Source organism: Limanda limanda, chromosome 18, assembly GCF_963576545.1.
Source record: "Limanda limanda chromosome 18, fLimLim1.1, whole genome shotgun sequence".
In the NCBI taxonomy this organism is placed as follows: domain Eukaryota; kingdom Metazoa; phylum Chordata; class Actinopteri; order Pleuronectiformes; family Pleuronectidae; genus Limanda; species Limanda limanda.
This window is the reverse complement of record NC_083653.1, coordinates 5,806,102-5,830,072: the sequence shown is the minus strand read 5'-3', so window position 1 is coordinate 5,830,072 and position 23,971 is coordinate 5,806,102. Positions and strand designations below refer to the sequence as shown.

At 45.3% G+C, this 23,971-nt stretch overlaps 2 protein-coding genes across 2 annotated transcripts; one reads left to right on the top strand and one right to left on the bottom strand.

Annotated features, from left to right (window-relative positions):
* The first annotated feature begins 1,444 nt into the window (after positions 1–1,444).
* LOC133024843 (serine/threonine-protein phosphatase PP1-beta catalytic subunit-like) lies at positions 1,445–20,452 on the top strand. The gene is made up of 11 exons (XM_061092005.1): positions 1,445–1,496; positions 4,416–4,424; positions 11,324–11,446; positions 12,385–12,615; positions 12,774–12,878; positions 13,062–13,133; positions 13,506–13,657; positions 14,324–14,770; positions 14,862–14,933; positions 15,152–15,322; positions 20,435–20,452. Exons 1-11 carry the CDS (start codon positions 1,445–1,447, stop codon positions 20,450–20,452), a joined length of 1,452 nt encoding a protein of 483 aa, XP_060947988.1.
* bpnt1 (bisphosphate nucleotidase 1) lies at positions 19,379–23,598 on the bottom strand. The gene is made up of 9 exons (XM_061091149.1): positions 23,542–23,598; positions 22,791–22,909; positions 22,592–22,696; positions 22,392–22,499; positions 22,164–22,212; positions 21,389–21,480; positions 21,116–21,313; positions 20,917–21,022; positions 19,379–20,820 (listed from the first exon to the last, which is right to left on the bottom strand). Exons 2-9 carry the CDS (start codon positions 22,905–22,907, stop codon positions 20,669–20,671), a joined length of 927 nt encoding a protein of 308 aa, XP_060947132.1. The 5' UTR covers positions 22,908–22,909; positions 23,542–23,598; the 3' UTR covers positions 19,379–20,668.
* Between the last annotated feature and the right edge of the window lie 373 nt (positions 23,599–23,971).

Sequence of the window (23,971 nt, the reverse complement as noted above, 5' to 3'; positions counted from 1 at the left end):
TCTGTTTTCTTCCTGCAGACTTCACCGTATATTCGCACCTTTAACAACAGCGATTACAAATACACTGGTCCCCCCCCAACACCTGGACCTATAACAGTAAGCATCCCCCGTCGGAGGAGAGGACAGAAATAACGGATTTGAGAAATGATTTAGTACAAAGTTTGATTACTATAAAGTGGAATAAAGCTACATTTTCTCTGAATGTGAAACGAAAATGAAATAATGATTGGTTGATATGTTTATTGATTGAAAATAAATCCACTAATTTATCATTTTAAAGTCATTTATCAAGGAAAAATTGCAATAATTTCTTGTTCCAGGTTTTAATAAAATGTCATTCTATGGACACGTCCATTTTTCTGTCCCTAGTCTTTACAGTTTGAATTAAAACGTTTTCTTTTTTGGGTCACATTACATAAAATGTGTCACGTTTGACATGATAATATTCTTCTATCTTAATTTTCTATTTCTATCTATTATATTTTGCAATGGAGGGTACATAAATAATGAATTGCATCAGCGCTTGTTTAAAACCGGCTGCAAATGAATAAACATTCAACTCCACTCCAACATTATCAAAATAAAGATCCGTAGAGAAGGGCTTCTCTACGGATCAGGTTCTGTCCAAACAGAAGGGCTTCAACATGGCTACACCTGGAGCTAAGACCTCGTAAGTGCACACGTGTTTTTGAGTAAAACCTCCGAACCCACCCGTTGTTATTTTTCACCTCCTCCTGCTTGGATTTGTTTGGTACAGAGAGATTCCAGCACAAGTGCAGGATCTCATCAAGGCCATGAGAAAGGAGTTTTGTACATTTGCCGTGATCATTTCTATTTATTGACAAAAAAATTCTACAATAACCAAGTTAATCGTTGTGAAGTTGTGTAGAATTCACAGTGTAGAATTTAGTGGTGGCGTTGCATATTGCAGCTGAATACCCCTCACCTCACGATAGCCTTCAGTTGACATAAAAACTCACAAATGTTTGAGTTTGTCCAGTTTGGGCTACTGTAAAAAAACAACATGGCGGCCTCTTTAGAGAGAGGACCCGCTGCTGATGTAAATATAAAGTATTTAAACATAAAGGGCCCATTCTAGAGAAAATAAAACAACAATTCATACAATTTAGGTGAAACACACTCGAGAAAACATCACTAGGGCTATTGTATATTACATTTCTGCCATTAATCCTCTGCACCTGAACCTTACACACTAAACCTTTGATCTCCAAGTTTTTTCTACTTGCCTTAATTCTCAATTACCACGTCTTTTTTCTATTCGCACGTTTTTTATTAATCTGCATTGCGCTGAGCTCTCTGCCATGGTAATTTCAGTAAAAAACACAAATACCCTGAAATTGTACCTGCACCTTGCATCCTGCTGCCTGAACCTGCGAGTCAATCCCCAGGGCTGATTTCGCCCAACTACCTACATAAGAGAAACATGGCAGAAGGCGAGTTGAACGTAGACGGCCTCATCACCCGGCTACAAGAAGGTAAGAGAGCGAAGTTAGGCATTTCCGCTGCAATAAGAAACTCCCGCTGGCGTGTGACGTGTAACTTTGTTTAAGTTAAACAAAACATTTCGTAAGTTATGACCATAACTATGGATCTATGAGACCGACCGATGACCGTCACCACGGTCTTAACACGAATGATGTCCTCATCTCCCTATCCTCGAGACCAAATATCAACAATGTCACGTGAGTGACCTTAAGGGAGCTGGGCTCACCGCCCATAAAGCTCCCCGGTGAGCGCGGCCGCCTCCTCCTTGTCTGAACGCCTCAGCCCATTCTGAGTGACAAAAGAGGGTGACGGTCATCGGTCGGTCTCATAGATCCATAGTTATGGTCATAACTTACGATCTATTTCGACCTCCCTCAGACCGTCACCACGGTCTTAACACGGATGACTAGTATCATCAGGGTCGCGAAGAACAGAGGACTCTACTGCCTCACATCCTCGCCCAGCAGCTGAGAGCAGCACTGCGGAAGCCAATGGTGTGGGGGAAGCCACATTGACCCTGTAGAATCTAGAGAATGTGCAGGGAGCACTCCATGTTGCTGCTGCACATATTTCTGAAAGAGGGACCCCCTTTAAAGCCGCCCAGGAAGTGGCCATACTCCTGGTGGAATGAGCTACCAAGGAATCTGGGACTGGTATGTTCTGTCCAGAATAGGCCTCAGCGATAGTATTAACGATCCAATGGGACAAACACTGTTTAGACACAGGGTGGCCGACTTTTTTTACCCCCAAAACAGACAAATAACTGAGAGTATGAGCCCCTCAGAGACTTTGTGCGTGCAATATAAGCCTTCAGTGCCCTTACTGGGCACAACATAGGCAGGCCGGCTTCCTCCTGTAGTAGAGCCGGATCAGGTTGAAAAGTGCTGATCTCGATCACCTGATTCACCGTCTGATGGTTTATGACCTTAGGCAAAAAACGAGGGGTTTGGCCAGAGAGACACACCTGAGTCACCTGCCCTCCATCTTAGACAATCGTCACTTATAGACAGAGCATGCAATTCACTCACCCTTTTGGCAGAGCATATAGCCAGGAGGAAACTGTAACATCTCCCACTGTCTCATGAAAGAAAGAGATTGCGGCAGTGTATACCTTAATGGTGCTAGGTGCCCTGTCAGAGTCCAAAAGTGACTGAAGGAAACGGAGAATCAGCTCAATAGGACAAGTGGCTGGATTTTCCTGTCTGTTGCGACACCATGTAGAAAACACACTCCATTTATGGCCATAGTTAGCCCGAGTGGAGGGAGCCCGGGCATTGTCTATGGTCCTCAGGACAGCCTCATCTAACCTTTGAGAGAGGTACTGAGAAGGGGCCAAGCCCAAAGCTGCAGGATGTCTGATCTGGGGTGCCATATCTGAGCTTCTGCCTGTGAGAGGAGGTCTGCCCTGACTGGCAGGGCCCATGGTTGACCGTGAACCAGGCGAAGGAGCGTTTGGAACCAATGCCTCCCTGGCCACCTGGGGGCTATTAACAGCACCTCGTAGTGGCCCGAGGCAACCCGGTTGAGTACCTGGGGAATCAGAGGGAATGGAGGAAAAGCGTACAACAACCCTTCCGGCCATTCTTGAGATGAGTGCATCTAGGCCTAGGGGACCTCCCTGGTCTTTCAGAGAGAACCACATCCTGCAGTGGGTTGTCTCTGCTGATGCGAATAGATCGGCCTGAGCCGTGCCAAACCGACTCCATAGGAGGGATACAACCTCTGGATGAAGCCTCCATTCTCCTGGGAGAGGACCAGTCCTGGACAGGAGGTCTGCTGCTCGATTTACAATCCCTGGGATAAAGATTGCTTTGAGTGAAGCCAGATGCTGAAAAGCCCAAAACAGAAGTTTCTGTGCCACCTGGAGGCAACGCAGGGACCTTGTGCCTCCCTGGTGATTTATAGGAAGGAAAGGAAAGGAAAGGAGAGCCTTCAGAGCAAGGTGAACCGCTCTCAACTCCAGAACATTGATGTGTTCGCCACCCCAAGGGGGTATCCACGGGCCACGCACCATTCTGCCTTCCCAGACTGCTCCCCAACCTGTGAGGGAAGCATCTGTCGTCACCACTGTCCTCCTCGATGGAATGTTCCCAAGGGGGACTCCTTGGAGCAAGAGCACCCGGTCTGCCCATGGGCATAAGGCTTGGAGACATGTGCGTGTCACACGAAGTTTCACGTGTCTGTCCAGCTTCGGGTCGAGCTTGAAGGCATTCAGCCACCTCTGAATTGGCCTGGCCCTGAGGAGGCCCAGAGGAACAACAGCTGCTGCGGCTGAAATCATCCCCAGCATCCTCTGAAAGTTGATAAATTGTAGCTGCCTGCCGAGACAGAATCGTTCCCGGAAGGCTAGAATCTTCCTCACCCTCTGAGATGTGAGGGATGCAGACATTGTAAGGGAATTCAAGCAAAGTCCCAGAAAAATCACCTGCTGCCTTGGCTCGAGGTGGCTTTTCGTCACATTTACCTTGAAACCCAAGGACCGTACATGCGACAACACCCTCTGGGTATCCTCTACAACTTGGCCAAGAGATGGAGCACAAATCAGCCAGTCGTCCAGGTAGGGAAGGATTTTTACTCCTGACAACTGGAGAGGAGACAAGGCCGCCCCAACCACTCTGGTGAACACCCTTGGTGAGAGGGAAAGGCCAAATGGCAGGACCTTGAACTGATAGGCTTGCCCCTGGAATGCAAACCGAAGAAAAGGTCTGTGGTTTGGACAGATGGGCACATGGAAGTACGCGTCTTCCAGGTCTATCGAGGTGAACCACTCTCCTCTTTCGATAGATTCTAAGATCTGACCCGTGGTCAGCATCTTGAAAGGAAGTACCTTTATGAAGGCGTTTAATCGCCTTAGGTCCAAGATGGGACGTATTCCGCCATCTTTTTTCGGCACGAGGAAATACGTGGAGTAGAAGCCAGTGAGCTGTTCGTCTGGATCTACTTTCATAATTGCATCCTTCTGCAGAAGGGTTAAAATTTCCTGTGTCAGGATTTGAGCATGGACTGGGTCCGTGACAATCGTCATGCGGATCCTGGAGTAAGGGGGGGGCCGTCGCCGAAACTGAATTCTGTACCCCTTTGATACTGTAGCAAGCACCCATGGGTCTGACACAGTTTCTTCCCAGCTGTCCAGGCATAGATGAGAATGAAATTCGGCGGGTCTCCCCCCACCCCTAGGCTGTACCGCCCCGAGGTCCTGAACCTCTGGGGGGGCGCCTCCTCTGGGGAGCATCTCTAGTCGAAAAACGGGGATAGAACCCACGTCGACTTTGTGAAGGCTGTTTGGAGTCACCAGAGGCTGTGAATCCTGTAGCCTGTCGCCTGTCATTCACCCATGGCTCCTTACGGGCCCAGGATGATGATTGGTGGGGAGGCTGGGAGCCCCTGGGTTTATACCTGGTAGTCGCAGCCCCTCTGAACGTGCGCTGTACTGACTCTCTGGTACGCCGAGACTGTTCAGCCTTATCTAACACACCCTGGGAGTCAGGATGAAAAACATGTGCTGGCACGACTGGCATATTGGTCAGTTTTTTCCTGATATTCTCGGGAAGAGTTGTCTGTGCCAACCAGATCTGCCTCCGAGATATCATGGCAGAAGACATAGCTGCACCAATGTCCCTTGTTAGCTGGGAATGAGTGACAAGGGCAGAGTCTATCAGGCTCAAGGTGTCCTGGTCCTCTGGGTTGGCTGTTCTCCTAAGAGCTGCCAATAAAATGGCGAGTGCATTGCCCGAGCGGGCTGCTTGTGTGGCTGCATTATAAGTCCGAGACACCAGTCGGTCTGACTTATCACACTCTTTCAGGGGACAGCGTGGATTGGTGGTTACCCGCTCTGGACCCAGAGATGTTAAGGCTGCCATCTCCCGCTCAACTGGAGGCATATCTCCCATACCTGTTTCAGGAGAATACTGATTCTTAGTCAGTCTCCGGCAACCTGCATTGAACTGAGGTGCCCCACTTGGGATGTTCCATGTGTAATGGGGTGTTATTATATTCCAGCTAACTTTAAGAAACCCTGCAGATGGTATCGTCTCAGGGGGATGTACCAATTGCCGACAATGAGGAGGGGGGGATATGTATTTCTAGTGCTTTCTTATTTTCATTTTATAGCAAATGATTAGGCTAAATCAGTACTTACAAAAGGAGTAATGTTTTATGTACCTTTTATTTTCATGTGTATATGTTGTATATAAGTATTCTGGTCTGTGAACCCCCCTGTCGCGCTGTGGTACGTGCCGCTCAGGAACCTGTCTCTCTGTCTGCATCTGGAGCTGAAAGAGACAGGTACGGTTATGGAGTGTTCCACTTCTAAGTGTCATTGTTACGTTTAATGCATGCTACTGTGACAGCTTTCTTAAAGAGCAATATAAGATGGCTGAAACGTGTTAAGTGCAGAGTTTGAAGAGTTATTTCAGAAGTTAGGTCTGCAGAGTTTTCCCTTTGAAGTGCGCCGATTCGCGCCGCTGCAACCCGCGGCATTATGGGAAACGTAGTCTTCTAGTGGGATTTGTACAGAACGAATGTGAAGTGCATTGGTTCTTTTTAAATGTTGTTTGTGAACCCACATGAAGGCATTGTGTATACTCTGTAATGGGTTAGCCATGTAAGGCAGGGAATATTTATGTTTATTTTGTCCTTTTGGTTATATAATTATTTCATGCATCCTTCACAGGGGGGGGGGGGCGGCTGAGGCTGTGAAAACATACAGAAAAGTCACGTTGATGAAAAAACTTAACGAGAACAAACTGTTACATCTAAGTAATTCATACATATTTACACATGCACTAGATCTGCTCCAGCACTCGATGCTGTATTCGTATTTTAGCAACTTTCTCGCTATCCCAAAGAGTGGCGGACATGCTTTCAGATGTAGGGTTAGCTTCGTAGTTAGCATGGCGGCTCCGTTTAGCTCTCACCTTAACTCAGGGACTGCGCGCCCGTCTTCTCCGCCTCGACTCGTCCACACCGGGCCCGCGGCTCTGCCTCCACACGCACTCATCTTCTCCTCCAGGGAACAGCGTAGTGTCGACTTCAGCAAGTTATTTACCCTGAAGACAGAGTCACTCAAACGGGACAAGCTAAACACGACCCGCTTCCTGTCTGCGGGACACTCGACGCTGCTGCACTGTGTTTACGAGGCTGTGATTGGACGAGTCCATCAGCTGATGACGCGAGCGGGTGACGTAGGATGAGTATGTGACTGAGGCCAGGTTTATTTTTTGTGGTGTTTAGTACATTTACACACATGATTCACGCTGTTCTGTGTTCGTAACCTTATAGTTGAATGCACTTATTGTAAGTCGCTTTGGATAAAAGTGTTGACTGTTTTAATGGAATACTGAGAAAGTTTAATAACAACAATTAGACAATTGAAGTTCACAGGGTTCGTACGGTCATGGAAAACCTGGAAAAGTCATGGAATTTTAAAATGTGTTTTTCCAGGCCTGGAAAAGTCATGGAAAAAAATGATTTCCCAAAAGTTTTGGAAAAGTCATGGAAATTTGTTATATTCTTATTTTCATGTCGTTCGTTTTAGGGATGGGCATAAATACTCGACTATTGATTAATTGATCATTAAGAATTTCATTGATGACATGTTTTCATCGATAAACTATTGCATGTTCGCTATGTGGCAGGAGGTCGGAATATCCGAGTTGCCCTGAACGCAGCACAGCGTGTCTGTTAGCAGCTGGAGGAAGCAGCCCGGAGCTAAGCCTCTGCTGCTCGGCTTCATGTCCGCACACGGACCCTCAGTCCACGCGGAGGGTAACCCGGACAGACCCGGGTCTGGGTGAGGGGTTCCGGGAGTGAGGGCGTTACAACGACCGGACTGAGAGGTCGAGAGCCGTCAGATCGAGCTAGCTCTCAGCGGCTAGCTGCTCTCTCAGCGTGGCTTAGGAGGACAGCAGCGCTTATTTACAAGTGTAACATTGAACGGATCCTGTTTAACTGCCACAAGAGTTGTTAATCTTGTAATAAAGATCTCAATGAGGAAACACGCTGTTTTTTCTATTTTCACTGCATTTTAATATAGGCTATAAATAGTGAATTTTAATATAAAAATATGAATGATTAATCAAAAAATCGATCGTTAATTCTTCCGACGATCGATTAAGACAATTTAATCGAATGCCCATCCCTAGTTCATTTACGCTGAGTTTTAAATAATTCATACATTTTTAAAGAAATATGCTCAAAATATAAGCAGGCATACTTTGGTTTGTGTCATTTAAGGTGTGCTGTATGCCTTGGAATTCTCATTGTTAGTTTGAATACTACATTTTGTCACTTTTTCGCGTATACACCGAGATTTCACGCAATGTTCGGTCATGGAAATTTGGTTTAAAGTCATGGAAAAGTCATGGAAAAGTCATGGAAATCCATTGGTCAAAATGTGTATGAACCCTGAGTTCAAATTATGAAGGAATTTAAGCTCTATATTGTGTCTTCTTTATATTTAAAATAATAATCAAACTGAGTGGAGATGTATGTTGTAGCCAAACAGCCGGCTGCTGTGTTTTGTCACTGTGCAGTCCATGGGGGATTAAATATTACACTGAAAAAATAAATCATTAAATCAATGAATGTTTCATAGCAATTTTGAAAGTAGTGGTGAAAAGGTACCATTTATAATTCATGGAACAGCTTAGTTTGCCATTGACATGTGAATTTAATGCCAGTATTTTGGGAGGACAGATATTTTTATGGAAAGCCAGTAGAAGTTTGGAGCTTACAGGACACAGATGATCATACCCAGCACCATTTCTTTGCTGGTAGAGACGGGTTAACAAATCCTCTGTGCATTTAACCAGCACAATTGAAAAAGTGACTGTAATCATGCCACTCTGTACAGTTGTTGAGATTTAGGATTGTTTTGGATGACAATAAAAATTTGAAATAAAGTGCATTGTTTCATTTCTTTTGACTGCATTGACCTTTGTTCGTGGTATACAATATAATTCATTATAGCACACTTACTTACTTAAGAACAATTTAAAATTTCAGGTTTAATATTTATTTTAAGCCTGGTTTACTCAGCCAGATAGTTTGTTGGTGCCTCTTACACATTGGTGTTATCTGCTCTCAGGGAAACTGATTTGCATTTGTGAAGCTCAGAGCATTGTCATTTGCATGTGAAAGCGTCCTCTAGGCGTTGGAGCAGGGGGGTCAAATCTCAACAGCTCACAGGCTTGACAACTGCAGGAACCCTGAGCGTTTCCTTTGCTGCCTGCAGATACGTGTGAAAGTCGTTAACCGAAGGATGTGCCAACACTTCTCTGCGACACAGATTGACACAAACGCTTCTTTTCATGCAGTGACAGGTACAGTAACTGATTGCTGGGTCTGAGTGATGCCGGCCCAAATCCCATCCACTGGAGCAGGAGCCTCAGTTGGAACATTGAGCCCCACAATTTTTGCCGCACTTGAAACCTTTGAGATGACGTCCATGGGTGAAGGCTCACTGTCACCCATGTTGCTGAGGTTGGACGCCCCCTCACATTGTGTGGATTTAGGCTGTTTTAGCCCAGCAGCACCCTCAGACTGCCCATCACTTTCAAAAAGGGAATTTTGAGCATAGAGAGAGAGAATGTCAGGGTGAACCACATTCTCCTCCTGATAGGAGGGTAACCTGTCCGGGGAGGAGTGCCCATGCCTCGATGCCCTAGCTGTTGTGGCCGGGTACTGGGCCTCAACTCTACCCAAACTCTCTGACAGACCACGTATGGCCGCTAGGATTTGCAGCTGAGTGTCATCATGCTGACCAGCTGGGTTCTGTGAAGGTTTTGGAGCCTGTGTCTTTCTTGAGTCCCGTCTGCGAACAGGGGTGTGCTCATGCCCACGTTTTCGGGGGGCTTTCCTTGAGGTGTGTCCCCTTTCATTTAGTTTGGCTGGTAGAGGCTGCACGGCAATAACGGCACAAATGTGAGGACATTTCTGTGTTACTTTTGTGATTTAAGAATACATATATAAACAATAGCGCCCAGCAGCTACGGATAGCTGATAAAGGGGATCTTATAAACAGGCTAATCACAGCTGGCCAATATCACATAAAACGAAGGAAGGGGTGAAATAACTAATTCACCTGAAAATGCCCACTGTATGCCTGCAATGGCAGAAAACAAGGGGGGTGGGGGGGGTGGAGAGAGAACAAAATCCCAGCCACTGCGAACAGGGCTTTAAGGGAAACAAAATAGCACCTACAAAGGGTGATAACCAATAACCAACTGTATTTTATACAGGGAACACAGGTAAACAATCCCACCTGCTGCGCACAGAGGTGAAAAGGGGAAACTACCTGGCCTCAAACACGGTTTATTTATTCATTCTTGAAAGGCAAATAAACGTGAAAAGGTTGGCTTTAAACTCACCTCCACTCACTGTGCGCGAACGCACGAGGGGGAGTTGGAGAAACCCCACTCCCTGCGGACAGCCAGTTACGGGGTGAGGAGGGGCACCCCCCGATCTAAATCAGTTTTTAGGGATAGATTATTTATTGATTAAGCTTCCCAACTTTTCTACTCACTCTTGTAAGAGAGCAAACTCTGTATGGACACAAACAGCACGAGATAAACAACACTTACCCAAAGCTGTGAACAAGAGTAGTTAGTACCAGGTGCAGCTAATTAAGCTGCCTGAAACAAAGAGCAGAGCTTAACACATGCAGTGTAACGCCGGGTTTACACCGGGCGCTGAAGCGTCGCGTAAGCGCAGCGCCCTAGGGCGCCGGCGCTGGGCTGGACACACAGGACGCTGAAGCCTCGCGTAAGCGCCGCGTAGATCCCTAGTGCGCAGGCGCCAGGCTGGTCACAACAGACACGCTTTTCTCCGCGGCGGTCATCCTGCGATTCCTCTCCGTGATCACACATACAGCTGATATTTGTCATTAACTGCAACGGCGTCCCAGCATTTGTCCTTTTTAATGTTATCTTTATACAACATGTTCCGAGGATCATACAGCTCACTGTACTTCTTCTCCACTTAAATTATTAATTTCATCCATCTTCAAGAACTTCTCCACTGTTTGCTCCGTTCAATGTCGGGTGTCGAGTGTAAATTATGTATTCTCCACTCAAGCCTGTGTGGAGAGTACGTAGACACGATCACACACACACACACACACTTTTTCGTTTGTTAAGAAGATGAGACGTCACAGGAATGCTGCGGTTGCTTAGTAACGTCAGATGTTGGCATGGCCAGACGACCTGAGCGTCACGCCCCCTTTAAAACCTCCTGTGACGTGTTAACGTTTCATTTAATTTGATTTAATTAGAGAAATCTAAAAGTAAAATGATTTAATTATTAACGTACATAAGGGATTTTTATTTTGTATAATTTTTAAACTCGTCAAATGTTGATTTAAAGACAGAAATGGATTTGAAGCTGGATTCATTAACCTGTTCAAGCTTTTCCTTAAGAAGCTAAATCTATGTTCATCAATGTTTGCGTCTATATTTACGTTATTTAATAAAAGATATTACTTGCATTTTCAGTTTTTATAGTATGCGTTATTAATATTATAAAATTCTCAATTGAATTCTCTGACATTTGTCATTTTGTTTTTGCTAACATACACGTCGCAAGAAAATAAATTGATGCCGTTACGGCTGCATGAATCTGTCCTCTTGTGTCCTTCCTGTACACGACGGGAACATGGTCTCATAATAATTGGTTTGCATTTTACCCTACGATCTGAAAAATGTACCTGGACACCTAGTCATTACTGTACGTGGAATTATATGCATCGATCTGGTATCAAATACTAACTCGTCCCTATTTAACGATCCCGTCTTTTTGCGTTTTTCTTTTGCACGAGGAGGTCTTCCAGGGAGGATCGTCCAGATGACGGAGGCTGAGGTGCGGGGGCTCTGCATCCTGTCCAGAGAGATCTTCCTCAGGCAGCCCATCCTGCTAGAAATTGAGGCTCCGATCAAAATCTGTGGTGAGAGCTTCTTCTATATTTGTTGCATTATCATCTTCATTCAATCCAGGGGCGGCTCCTGGCATAGGCGAAGTAGGCGGTTGCCTAGGGCGCAAAATGCTGAGACGGGGGCACAAGAGACTGATTTATCATGACGTGACACATGCAATATAAACCAATACATTCACATCACAACATCATCGTCTCAACCCGGGGCGAAACGGAGATAGAAGCGCCGCGAAGCGCCACGAAAGCGGTCCGCCTCCTTTCCACGCTAAATTGGGCCAAATCGGGCCGGAAAACACACTGAAAATTTATATATTTTAAATGATATAATTGATATATTATATACATGATTACATATACATCCCATACTTTAGATTTCTCCGCTGTTCTCCTGGAGTTTAATTCCCCTGATTATTGCCGCATCATGACGAAATTTCCCCATCTTCCATTATGTACTTACTCAGTTAGTCAGTTGACAGAAACACACAAGCACATACGCGTGTTAGACTGTGGTAAGAGTCGAGGATGAGTCAAAAAAGCATTCAATTATCAGGTGCACGATTCAGAAAGCGCAGCAAAGTAGAGGAGGAGAAGAAAGAACAATATAGAGGTAAGAATCACCCCGATTGTGGACATCATAAATGTTTATTTTTGTCGACATGACATGATATGCTGTCAGTACAGCTGATTTCAGACTTTTTATATTTTTTTTATATATTTTTATTATTTTTTATAGCTTACAATTTTCTCTGCCTGTGTGTGCATCTGTATACAGTCCAAAAGTTCTTGGGGATGCTTGACAATTTGCGTGTGTATGTTGGGGGGGGGCGCCATTCTGAAATCCCGCCAACATTGCCAGGACCGGCCCTGATTCAATCCCATTAGTTAAAAAACACTCATCACAGAGATCATGATGCCGATTAAACCTGTAACATCTGAACACATGATTCCAGGTAATATCCATGGACATTACTCGGGCTTGCTGAGGCTATTCGAGAGAGGCGGTTTCCCTCCCGAGGCCAACTACCTGTTCCTGGGGGACTATGTGGACCGGGGGAGACAGTCCCTGGAGACCATCTGCCTGCTGCTGGCCTACAAGATCAAATACCCAGAAAACGTCTTCCTGCTCAGGGGGAGCCACGAGTGTGCTTCCATCAATCGCATCGAAGGCTTTTATGATGAGTGTGAGTTGTCACTTGTTTGTTTGTCGTGCACTGGCTCAGCCCAAAGTCCTGTGTTTTGCATTTGGCCATGGAGAGTCCTGCTAGCACTAACATTTCTAATGGTTCTTTGTCTGATATGTTTTGTTATCTTCCACGTGTATTTGTGTTTTTCTCCTCAGGCGAACGCAGGTTCAACATAGGGATCTGGGAGACGTTCACAGACTGTTTTAATTGCCTGCCCATTGTTGCCATTATCAGTGAGAAGATCTTCTGCTGCCATGGAGGTTTGTCAAGTATTCATGTATAAAGATATATAAGTATCTAAAGGCACTGACATTAATTTGTCACGTTTTCTGCTACATCATATCTCCATGTCTCTACTTTGTCATGCTCCTTTCTTTATGTAAATTAAACATTTGATTTGCTGCAGTGTGAGTCACATTAACAGAATCCCTTGTTCTCCTCAGGTCTCTCTCCTGATCTGCAGAATATGGAACAGATTCGACTCATTATGAGACCGACTGTCGTCCCTGACACAGGTCTGTGGTTTAACGCTCTCATGACGATCGTCTTAATCTACTCATTATTTCCAGGAAAACAACAGAGTGGTTCTGTAAAGTGTAGCAGCACATTTGTATTCATTGATTGTTAGAGACTGAGAAGTGTCAGGTGAGAATTAAGCAGGACTTAATTAAACTAAATATGCTCTTCATTTTCTAAGAGATAAATTGCTATTTCTGGAACTGAGGTGACAGCTGGTAGCACAGAAAAGTGTGTAGTTGTCACCACTGGATATAAAGATGAAATGAAAATGAAAGCTTTAAGTTAAAGACCAAACAAACACTTGGTTGTATCAGTTTCTGACTTCTGGGAGTGTTACTGGTCTGACTGGTGCTTCTGACTGGTTCCAGGCTTGCTGTGCGACCTGCTGTGGTCGGACCCAGACATGGAGGGGCAGGGATGGGGGAGGAACAATCGGGGAGTTTCCTTCACCTTCGGGGCAGACGTGGTCGACGAGTTCCTCATCCGCCACGACATGGATCTCATCTGCCGATCACATGAGGTAACACTGCTACAGATACACACAGTGCTACAGATACACACACTCCTACAGATACACATTCCTACATATTCACACACTGCTACATATACACACACTGCTACATATACACACACTGCTACAGATATACACACTGCTACAGATATACACACTGCTACAGATACACACACTGCTACAGATACACACACTGCTACAGATATACACACTGCTACAGATACACACACTGCTACAGATACACACACTCCTACATATACACACACTGCTACAGATACACAGACTCCTACATATACACACTCCTACAAATACACACACTGCTACAGATACACACACTCCTTCATATACACACACTGCTACAGATACACACACTCCTACAGATACACACTCCTACATATACACACACTCCTGCAGATACACACTCCTATATATATATACACTCCTCTCACTTTTCGTACCTCTTTTAGTGTGTAAATAGTGTTTTTAGTGTATTTTTGTTGTTGTTTTTTTTACTACATTGACACTTTAAGCAAGTGCGCAGCTATGGATGTTCACATTTTAACATTCGTAGTTTGCTCCTTGCTGTTTTCGGCACTTTTTGGTGTGGCTGTGGGAAACTCACTCGACCACGGCTCCCCATTCAACCACGGCTCCATTGTTTACACCCGGGATCAGCTGTTGGGCCTGCGCCACACACCCCTTCTCTGCGTGGAGCGGCCGGAGATCCCCGAGGAGTTACGGAGGAGGAGAAGAGGATGCAGAGCGGGAGTGAAGCGCAGGGAGCGGAAAAGACGGTTTAAACCATGTTTACCGTCTGTCATCATGGGGAATGTAAGATCTCTCCCAAACAACATGGAAGAGTTGACGGCGCTGACCCGACTGCAGAGGGAATACAGGGAATGCAGCCTCATGTGCTTCACAGAGACGTGGCTGACTGAACTTTCTCCGGACTCACACGTAAATCTGGACGGCTTCCAACTCGTACGAGCGGACCGAAAAGCAACGGAGTGCGGTAAGAAGAAAGGAGGTGGGATCGCTGTGTTGGTTAACGATAGATGGTGCCACCCGGCACACACCAGCGTGAAGGAGATGCTCTGCACCAGAGATTTGGAGCTGTTAGCGGTCAGCATGCGGCCATACTATCTCCCGAGGGAGTTTTCACATGTTATTGTTGTGACTGTGTACATCCCCCCCTCGGCGGTCGCTGCTGTAGCTTCAGATCGGATCCACACAGTTATCTCGCATCTTCAAAGCCAGCACCCCCAAGCCCTCCTCCTCATCTCCGGTGACTTCAACCATGCCCCTCTGTCCTCTGCTCTTCCCACCTTCACCCAGTACGTGAACTGCCACACTAGAGACAATAAAACTTTGGACCTAATGTATGCAAACATCAAGGATGCATACACCTCATCCCCCCTCCCCCCGCTTGGTCGCTCGGATCACAACCTCGTTCACCTCGTCACGGACTACACCCCTGTGGTGAATAAACAACGACCTGTGAAGAGGACTGTTAAGGAGTGGTCCGAGGAGACCAGTGCCAGGCTCAGAGACTGCTTCGAGACTACAGACTGGGAGGCACTCTGCAGCCCCCATGGCACTGACATTGACAGCATGACCCACTGCATTACGGATTATATTAACTTCTGCGAGGAGAACACTGTGCCCTCCAAGCTGGTACGGTGTTTTCCCAACAACAAACCCTGGGTGACCCCCGAGATAAAGGCCCTGCTGAACGAGAAGAAGAGGGTCTTCAGATCGGGGGACAAAGAGGAGCTGCGCAGAGTCCAGAAGGAACTCCGGCTGATGATCAGGAAGGGGAAGGACAGCTACAGGAAGAAACTGGAGAAGCGGCTGGAGCAGAACAACGCCAGGGACGTTTGGAGAGGGCTGCAGACCATTGCAGGCCACGGAAAAGGTGTGGGAAGACAGCAACCCAGCGGGGACAAGGACTGGGCAGATGAACTGAATCTGTTCTTCAATAGATTTGATTCCCCCCCCCCTGCCCCCTCTTCACACCTCTCCTGGCCAGCCCCCCCTCCCCCTCCCCTCCTCAGCCTGCCACCTTCGACACCTGACCCCCACCAGCCAACCCCCACCCCATCTCCAGATCATCATCCCCCCTTGAGACTCTCACCACTCCTCACCCCCACACCCCCACCACAGTCATCCTCCACCCCCCTCTCTATAACAGATGATCAGGTGAGAAGCCAACTCAAGAAGATCAAGGCAAGGAAGGCCCCGGGCCCGGATGGTATCAGCCCAAGACTGCTCAAGGACTGTGCTGACCAGCTCTGTGGTGTGATCAGGCATTTGTTCAACCTAAGCTTGAGCCTGGAGAAAGTCCCAGCCCTGTGGAAGACCTCCTGTGTGGTCCCGGTGCCGAAGACGCCGCGCCCCAAGGAGCCTAACCACTTCAGGCCAGTTGCCCTGACTTCTCACCTGATGAAGACGATGGAGAGGATTATCCTGAGACACCTACGACTGCTGGTGGGCACACAGCTGGACCCCCTGCAGTTTGCTTACCAGCCTGGGATTGGGGTGGATGACTCAGTTACCTACCTGCTGCACAGATCCCTGCTACACCTGGAGGACAGCAGGAACACTGTGAGGGTCATGTTTTTTGACTTCTCAAGTGCATTCAACACCATCCAGCCTTCACTGCTCAAAGTGAAGATGGAGAACGTGGGAGTGGACCAACACCTGGCTGCATGGACAACGGATTACCTCACCAAGAGACCACAGTATGTGAGGCTCCATCACTGTGTGTCTGACGTGGTGCTCTGCAGCACAGGTGCCCCTCAGGGTACGGTGCTCTCCCCTTTCCTCTTCACCCTCTACACCTCCGACTTCACCCACAACACCACCCACTGCCACATCCAGAAGTTCTCAGATGACACAGCCATCGTTGGATGTGTTCCTGAGGGGAATGACCTGGAGTACAGGGCGGTCATCACAGACTTCGTCAGCTGGAGTGAGCTCAACCAGCTTCAGCTGAACACCAGCAAGACGAAGGAGATGATCGTGAACTTCCGGAAAAAAGCATCCAACTTAACACCAGTGAACATCCAGGGATTGGACATAGAGGTGGTGGAGAGCTACAAATTCCTGGGTGTTCACCTCAACAACAAACTGGACTGGTCTGATAACTCACATGCCCTCTATAAGAAGGGCCAGAGCCGCCTCCACCTGCTGAGGAGGCTGAGGTCCTTCGGAGTGTGCAGGGCTCTCCTCAGGACTTTTTATGACTCTGTGGTGGCTTCAGCAATCTTCTACGCTGTGGTCTGCTGGAGGGGGGGTAGCACGGACAGAGACAGGAGCAGGCTCAACAGACTGATAAGAAGAGCGAGCTCTGTCCTGGACTGTCCTCTGGACTCCATTGAGGAAGTGGGGGACAGAAGGATGTTAGCCAAGCTGGCGTCCATCATGGGCAACACCTCTCACCCCCTACATGACAATGTGGGGTCCCTGAGCAGCTCCTTCAGCAGCAGACTGTTACACCCACGGTGTAAGAAGGAGAGGTTCCGCAGGTCCTTCATCCCGGCTGCAGTCAGGCTCTACAACACCAGCACCACCTGATAATGTTGTAGTCCCTGTCTATTATTTATCTCCACTCAACCTCTCACCATAGCTGTATTTGTATTTTTATTTTTCTTATTTATTTTTTATTTTTTTACTCAGATCACTACTATGCACAATAATATTCAACACTTTACATCTATATTTATATCATGGTCACTTATAATGGTTACATTGCAATATTTATATTTTCCTTTATACTATCTTGTAGTATTATTTATATTATGGTCACTTACTTTTAATTATTTTTTCTGTATCATGGTCACTACTGTTGCAATATTACTTATAATACTTTTGTTTTCATTACAATAACACTTACATCACTCCACTTTCTCCCCAGTACCTGCTTTTGCACAGTGTCTGTTTTGCAGGTTGTTTTTTGTTTTTGTTTTCTGTATATTTTTACTCTCATTATGTGTAGTTTAGTAGTGTATATATTTTGATCTTTCTTTTTTATTGTTGCTTCGGCACTGTTATTTAAATTCTGTTTTTCTCTTTTTTGCTGTAACAAGTGAATTTCCCCGTTGTGTGGATAAATAAAGAAATCTAATCTAAAGAAATCTAATCTAATATACGCACACTCCTGCAGATACACACACTGCAGATACACACACTGCTACATATACACACACTCCTACAGATACACACACTCCTACAGATACACACTCCTACATATACACACACTGCTACAGATACACACACTCCTACATATACACACTCCTACAAATACACACACTGCTACAGATACACACACTCCTTCATATACACACACTGCTACAGATACACACACTCCTACAGATACACACTCCTACATATACACACACTCCTGCAGATACACACACTCCTGCAGATACACACACTCCTACAGATACACACACTGCTGCAGATACACACACTGCTACATATACACACACTGCTACAGATACACACACTCCTGCAGATACACACACTCCTGCAGATACACAGACTGCTACAGATACACACACTGCTGCAGATACGCACACTCCTGCAGATACGCACACTCCTGCAGATACACACACTCCTGCAGATACACACACTCCTGCAGATACACACACTCCTACATATACACACACTCCTACAGATACACATTCCTACATATTCACACACTGCTACAGATACACACACTCCTACATATACACACACTGCTACAGATACACACACTCCTACAGATACACACTCCTAGATATACACACACTGCTACAGATACACACACTCCTTCATATACACACACTGCTACAGATACACACACTCCTACAGATACACACTCCTACATATACACACACTGCTACCGATACACACACTCCTACATATACACACACTGCTACAGATACACACACTCCTACAGATACACACTCCTACATATACACACTCTCCTGCAGATACACACACTCCTACATATACACACACTCCTACAGACACACACTCCTACATATACACACACTGCTACAGATACGGACACTCCTACAGATACACAGTCCCACATATACACACACTCCTGCAGATACACACACTCCTACAGATACAAAACACTCCTACAGATACACACACTCCTACATAAACACACACTGCTACAGATACACACACTCCTACAGATACACACTCCTAAATATACACACACTGATACAGATACACACACTCCTACATAGACACACACTGCTACAGATACACACACTCCTACAGATACACCATTTGTGGTTGTTGAAAAGCAGAATTTCCATTGTTGATGTAAAGTAATGAAAAAGGCAAATGCAATAGCATTCAAATGTTTTCTTTTGTTTTTCTGATGTGAATTCAGTGTGTGTGGAAATGTGAGCATAAAACATCGCTGAGCACTTTGAGTTGTTCTTTAATTTTGTTAAGATCATCAGGTGTGTAGAAACCATAGACTGTAGATAAAGATGGACGACATGTCTCCACTTCCTCCCGTTGTACAAAAATGAAGCTAAAATATCCTGGATACAGCTGATGCCATCTCGCACTTGTGACGTCATTTGGAGCATGAGTCTGTGCCGCAGTGATCAGGGTGCGGAGCTGTGGTATCGAGGTCCCGTCGATTCACAGGTCTCAGCCGTCAATCATGACATTAAACATTCATCATTGGGATAAAAACGACCTAAAATGACTGAAACCAGCTTTGGAGAAGAAACATATTTAATTTTTTACTTTAATTTGGTCCACATCCCTATGCTAACATAGAAAAAGCAGGGTTAATGTCTTGCACTCCAGTCAGCCACCAGGGGGCAGTCGAGATGATTTGGCTTCACTTTTGTAGAGCTGTCATGTCGTCAATCTTTATAAACAGTACATTGTAGAAACTTAAAGAAAAGTGAAGAACTAATAAAAACCAGAGGTGTCAAAAGTATTCACATTCATTACTCAAGTAGAAGTATCGATACTAGGGTTTAAAAGGACTTCTGTAGACGTTGAAGTATCAACTCAGAATTTTACTCAAGTAAAAGTGTAAAAGTAGAGGTTTCAAAACTACTTAAAGTATAAAAGTTAAAGTAATGTAAGGGGCTTTTTTTTCCCCATTAAGGACAAACTCTTAAGCCGCGTCTCAGGGGCCTATAGTGCACTACACCACATCCTCCAAAAAAAACATTTTTCTAAAAGCCATTATGACTATAATGTTATATTAAAATTTTATGTTGAAAAATGTGGGATGCTGCGAGGACGGTGGTGCACGCCTCATCCGCTGCGTGCGCCACATTGTGTGTGTTTTTGAACGATGACAAACCGGAATGAAAACAAGCCAAAATGAAATAGGAGTAACAAGGCTATTTTTAAAATGTAAGGAGTAGAAAGAACAGATATTTGCGTGAAAATGTAAGGAGTAGAAGTAAAAAGTCGTCTGATAAATAAATACTCCAGTAAAGTATAGAAACCCAAAATTTCTACTTAAGTAAGGTAACAAAGTATTTGTACTTCGTTACTTGACACCTCTGATAAAAACAATACAAGACAAACTATCTCACATTGAACTCTGTTGCACTTCATCGCATTACATTACACAACGTTGTAAAGAGGTCAACACGATGTTTGGTGTCGGCACTATGCTGGTGATGTTACACTGTTTCCTTCTAGTGGTTATTTAATGAAGTACAGTGAATCCTTTTCAACTCACTGATAATCATTTGACTTGTGTATTTTAATTTAATATGAAATAATCTTGCCTTTTGCCGTGTACAGCGATTGGTCATGAGTTGAAAACAGTAACAATGTTTTGAGATTTGTACGGCTTTATTTCATGAGTGAAATAAATGGAAGTGCTGTTGAGTCGGCTCATTTCTGATTGAAGTACCATTGGTGTGTTGCTGAATTACACGTTAGCCAAAGTGTTTACTGTTGAGTCGGCTCATTTCTGATTGAACTACCATTGGTGTGTTGCTGAATTACACGTTAGCCAAAGTGTTTCATGTTTCCTCAGTCCAGCTTCAGGGCTTCTCTCACCGACTGTGGTACTCTGCTGGCGTAGTACTCGTGGTTGCGCAGTGTCGCGAGAACACCGGCGGAGTTCATGTGCTTCACATCTGCATCGTAGCAGTACGCGTTCCCGTGCATGTCGGTCAGTTTACCTGCACAAGGACAGAAGGGGATGGTGAAATATTTAGCACTTTAGCACATGTGTACTGTTTTAAAAGTTGTCTGTAAAAGGCAATGAGAGACTTCACCTCCGACTGCGTGCAGGATGGCCTCCGGAGCACAGGTGTCCCACTTCTTACATCCTGGACTCGCGAAGACATAAGCTGATGCTTTTCCCTCAACAAGCTGAATTATCTGAAGAGAGATGAATCAGGTGTTATTCACACAGTAACAGGCTTTTTGTCTCTTTCTGCTGTCTCTAAGGAGTTAATAGCCCCAAAATCTCACCTTATTTCCAGCACCACCCACTCTTACAACTTCATGCGGCTCCATGGCGTCTACGCAGTCCGTTACCACCTTGTTGCTGTGGGAACGGGTGGTGGTGACTATCCTCCTGTCACCTGGAACTTCCTGCAGCTGAAATCCAAAGGCTCCCACTCCCAGCATTCCCCACATGGTCCTCCCCAGAACGGCTCCTGCTCCGAGCTGACAGAATCTGAATTAACCAGAGTGTTGGGGTTTAAGACGCAGCTGCAGAACAGTACTAAGTTTTCACTGTACCTGATAGTTGTAGAATGGCTGGTTGATGACACCTGCTATAGCTCGGCCTCCGTATGCAATTCCAATCAGCACCGTCACGTTATCCAGGAGCCCTGGAGACAGCAGGACATTAGCTGGAGGCCACTTAACCAAAGTTTAGTTGACTCAAAGTAAACATGAGAAACTGCTCTGGCAGTTGAAGATTCAATACAGCAAGTTCATGCAGAGGTTTTCCATCGCTGCTTTCCTACGTGTCACCATTACAGAGAGCCGTGCTGTGAGAGGTCCCCGACCAGCCGTGTGGTGTCTGGACCTCAGTGTGCTGACGGAGACACCTCGACGCTGGGGTCGGCGGAGGGCGAGTTAGATACAGAAAGACAGAGACAGAGAAATGCACGGAGAAAGGAGAGGAAAAGGTGAAAGCGACAGTGAGCCCGAGAGCCAGGAAATAACACAGGGAAGAATTTTGAGGAAGAAATAAATAGATTCAAACAAGAGTTTTGGTTAAAGACTTGATTCGGTGGTTGTGTTAATTTCCAGGAAGCAGAAAGTAGAAGGGCTGAAGTAATTAGTCAATGATTAACTTGACAACAACAATGTGTGTGTTGAATTTCTTTAAGATAAGAAGCTGGTGGTGTCACTTCAGAGCTCCACGTATTTGTTCAGTCAATTCCTGGATTGCTCATAATGAAGCCTCAGCCCACTGTGCACACAAACACACACACACAAACACACACACACACACACACACACACACAAACACACACACTTTAAGAAGCATATGTGAAGAGCCTACCTTCAGTATATTCCTTTGTGCCATCCAGTGGATCGACCCACACAACAAGCTGAGACACAGAAACACACCAACACGTGCACAAAGTGAGACTCATTATATCATTATGCACCAATTTCTAACCAGTGTGAGTCACAGAAAAATAACACAACTTAATATTCTTCAGCTTTACCTAATTACCGTTTACTGAAAATATACACTTTACACTCCTGGATCTACTGGTTGTTTTACCTCCTCCTCCTTCAGCCCACTGTATTCTGCTGGGCAGCTCTTCTGGAGGATCTCCTCTGCCTGGCCCTTCTCAATGGCGTCCTCCTTCACCTCCTCAAATGGAAGATCCTGGATGAGCAGGAGATACATGTCATTGTCTGTCTTTGTCCTCAATGTCCCCCCCCCATTTAAAGCCTTAAACCAGAGTTATTTTGACGGACCTCTTCTCCAATGATGGTGAGTTTTGGGAAGCGTCTGGACAGTGAAGCACAGATGCTCTGCTGTGCCAGTCTGTCTGCCAGCGTCTGCAGGTCGTTGGCTCCCGTCTGTGGAGAGAAGCATGGAGGAATCAGAGAAGGTCCAAACGACTCGATGATGAGGCTGGCAGCTTTTATAACTTTACAAACATACGAGTCCCACCTTCTCCACAATGCCAAGGTCTCCACTGTGCATGACCTTCCTCACGATGGCCCCGGCCTTCTCAGCCACAGAGTGCGCCGACGCCATCAGACGCATGATCACAGGAGTTCCAGACATCGCTGAGGGACACAGACAGAGACAGGGACAGACACCTTTAACTGACGCATTCAAACACTTCACTGATATCTTTAGATCTACAGCTTTAAAAGTAGTTAATGATTACGTTTTTTTAATGATCAGTTTGCTTTGTGTGGAATATCAAATGTGAACTATTGAATATTCAAGTTGATGTACTTATATTAACTGGGTATTTACATTATATACTTTACTACATTTCAGTAGTTCTGTGCCTTTATTCTGTCGCTCATAGTTATTTAAAATATCGAGGTCCAAAATTACTTCTTAAACTACTTTAAATGTAATTGAATCCTCCAGGTTTTCCACTTTCTCTCTGTAAGGTTTGATAATGTTTTTGTTTTCCTGGGATCAGATTGTTAAATTTCCATTTCTCTCTTTTTTTAGTGGAACTCATTAATAATCTCTTTAGATTTGGTCTTTTTTATCAAAATCAGAAACCTTATTAAACATTTCAGCTGAAGTGAAGAAGCATTGAACCGACAGAAGTGTTAGCTTACACACAAGCTAACCTGCTAACACGCTACTGTAGTTAACTAACTGAATCACAGATGTGTTAATGATGAACAGGATGAATCAAAGATCGGATATAAAGTTATATGATGAAGAGACTTACTGATGAGGCACAGACACACACACTCACACAGAGACACACACCAACTGACAACCTGAAGCTGAGTGAACCCGGAAATACAAACTATTTCACCTCCAAAGAGCCAAAACGATTGTCAAGATGGTTCACTTCCAAACCAGAAGTACAAGTTCCACCTGGACATTCGTCAATTTCTACTTACAAATGTTCGTGTTTATATGTTTAAACATATTAAATAGTCAACTTACATCTGCAGGAATAAAGTGATGATCTCAAAAAAACAACTGGGATATTATTTAAGGTTTTAGCTAAACGTAAAAATGATAAAACGGATTTTAGAGTAGAGTGAACCATCTCGCTTTGTCTCCAAACATGTTCTCTCTGCATAAAAAAAGACGCTGCGGGTCCTAAAGCCCGTCTAGTTCGATTTGAAGAATAAAGAGACGTGGCATTA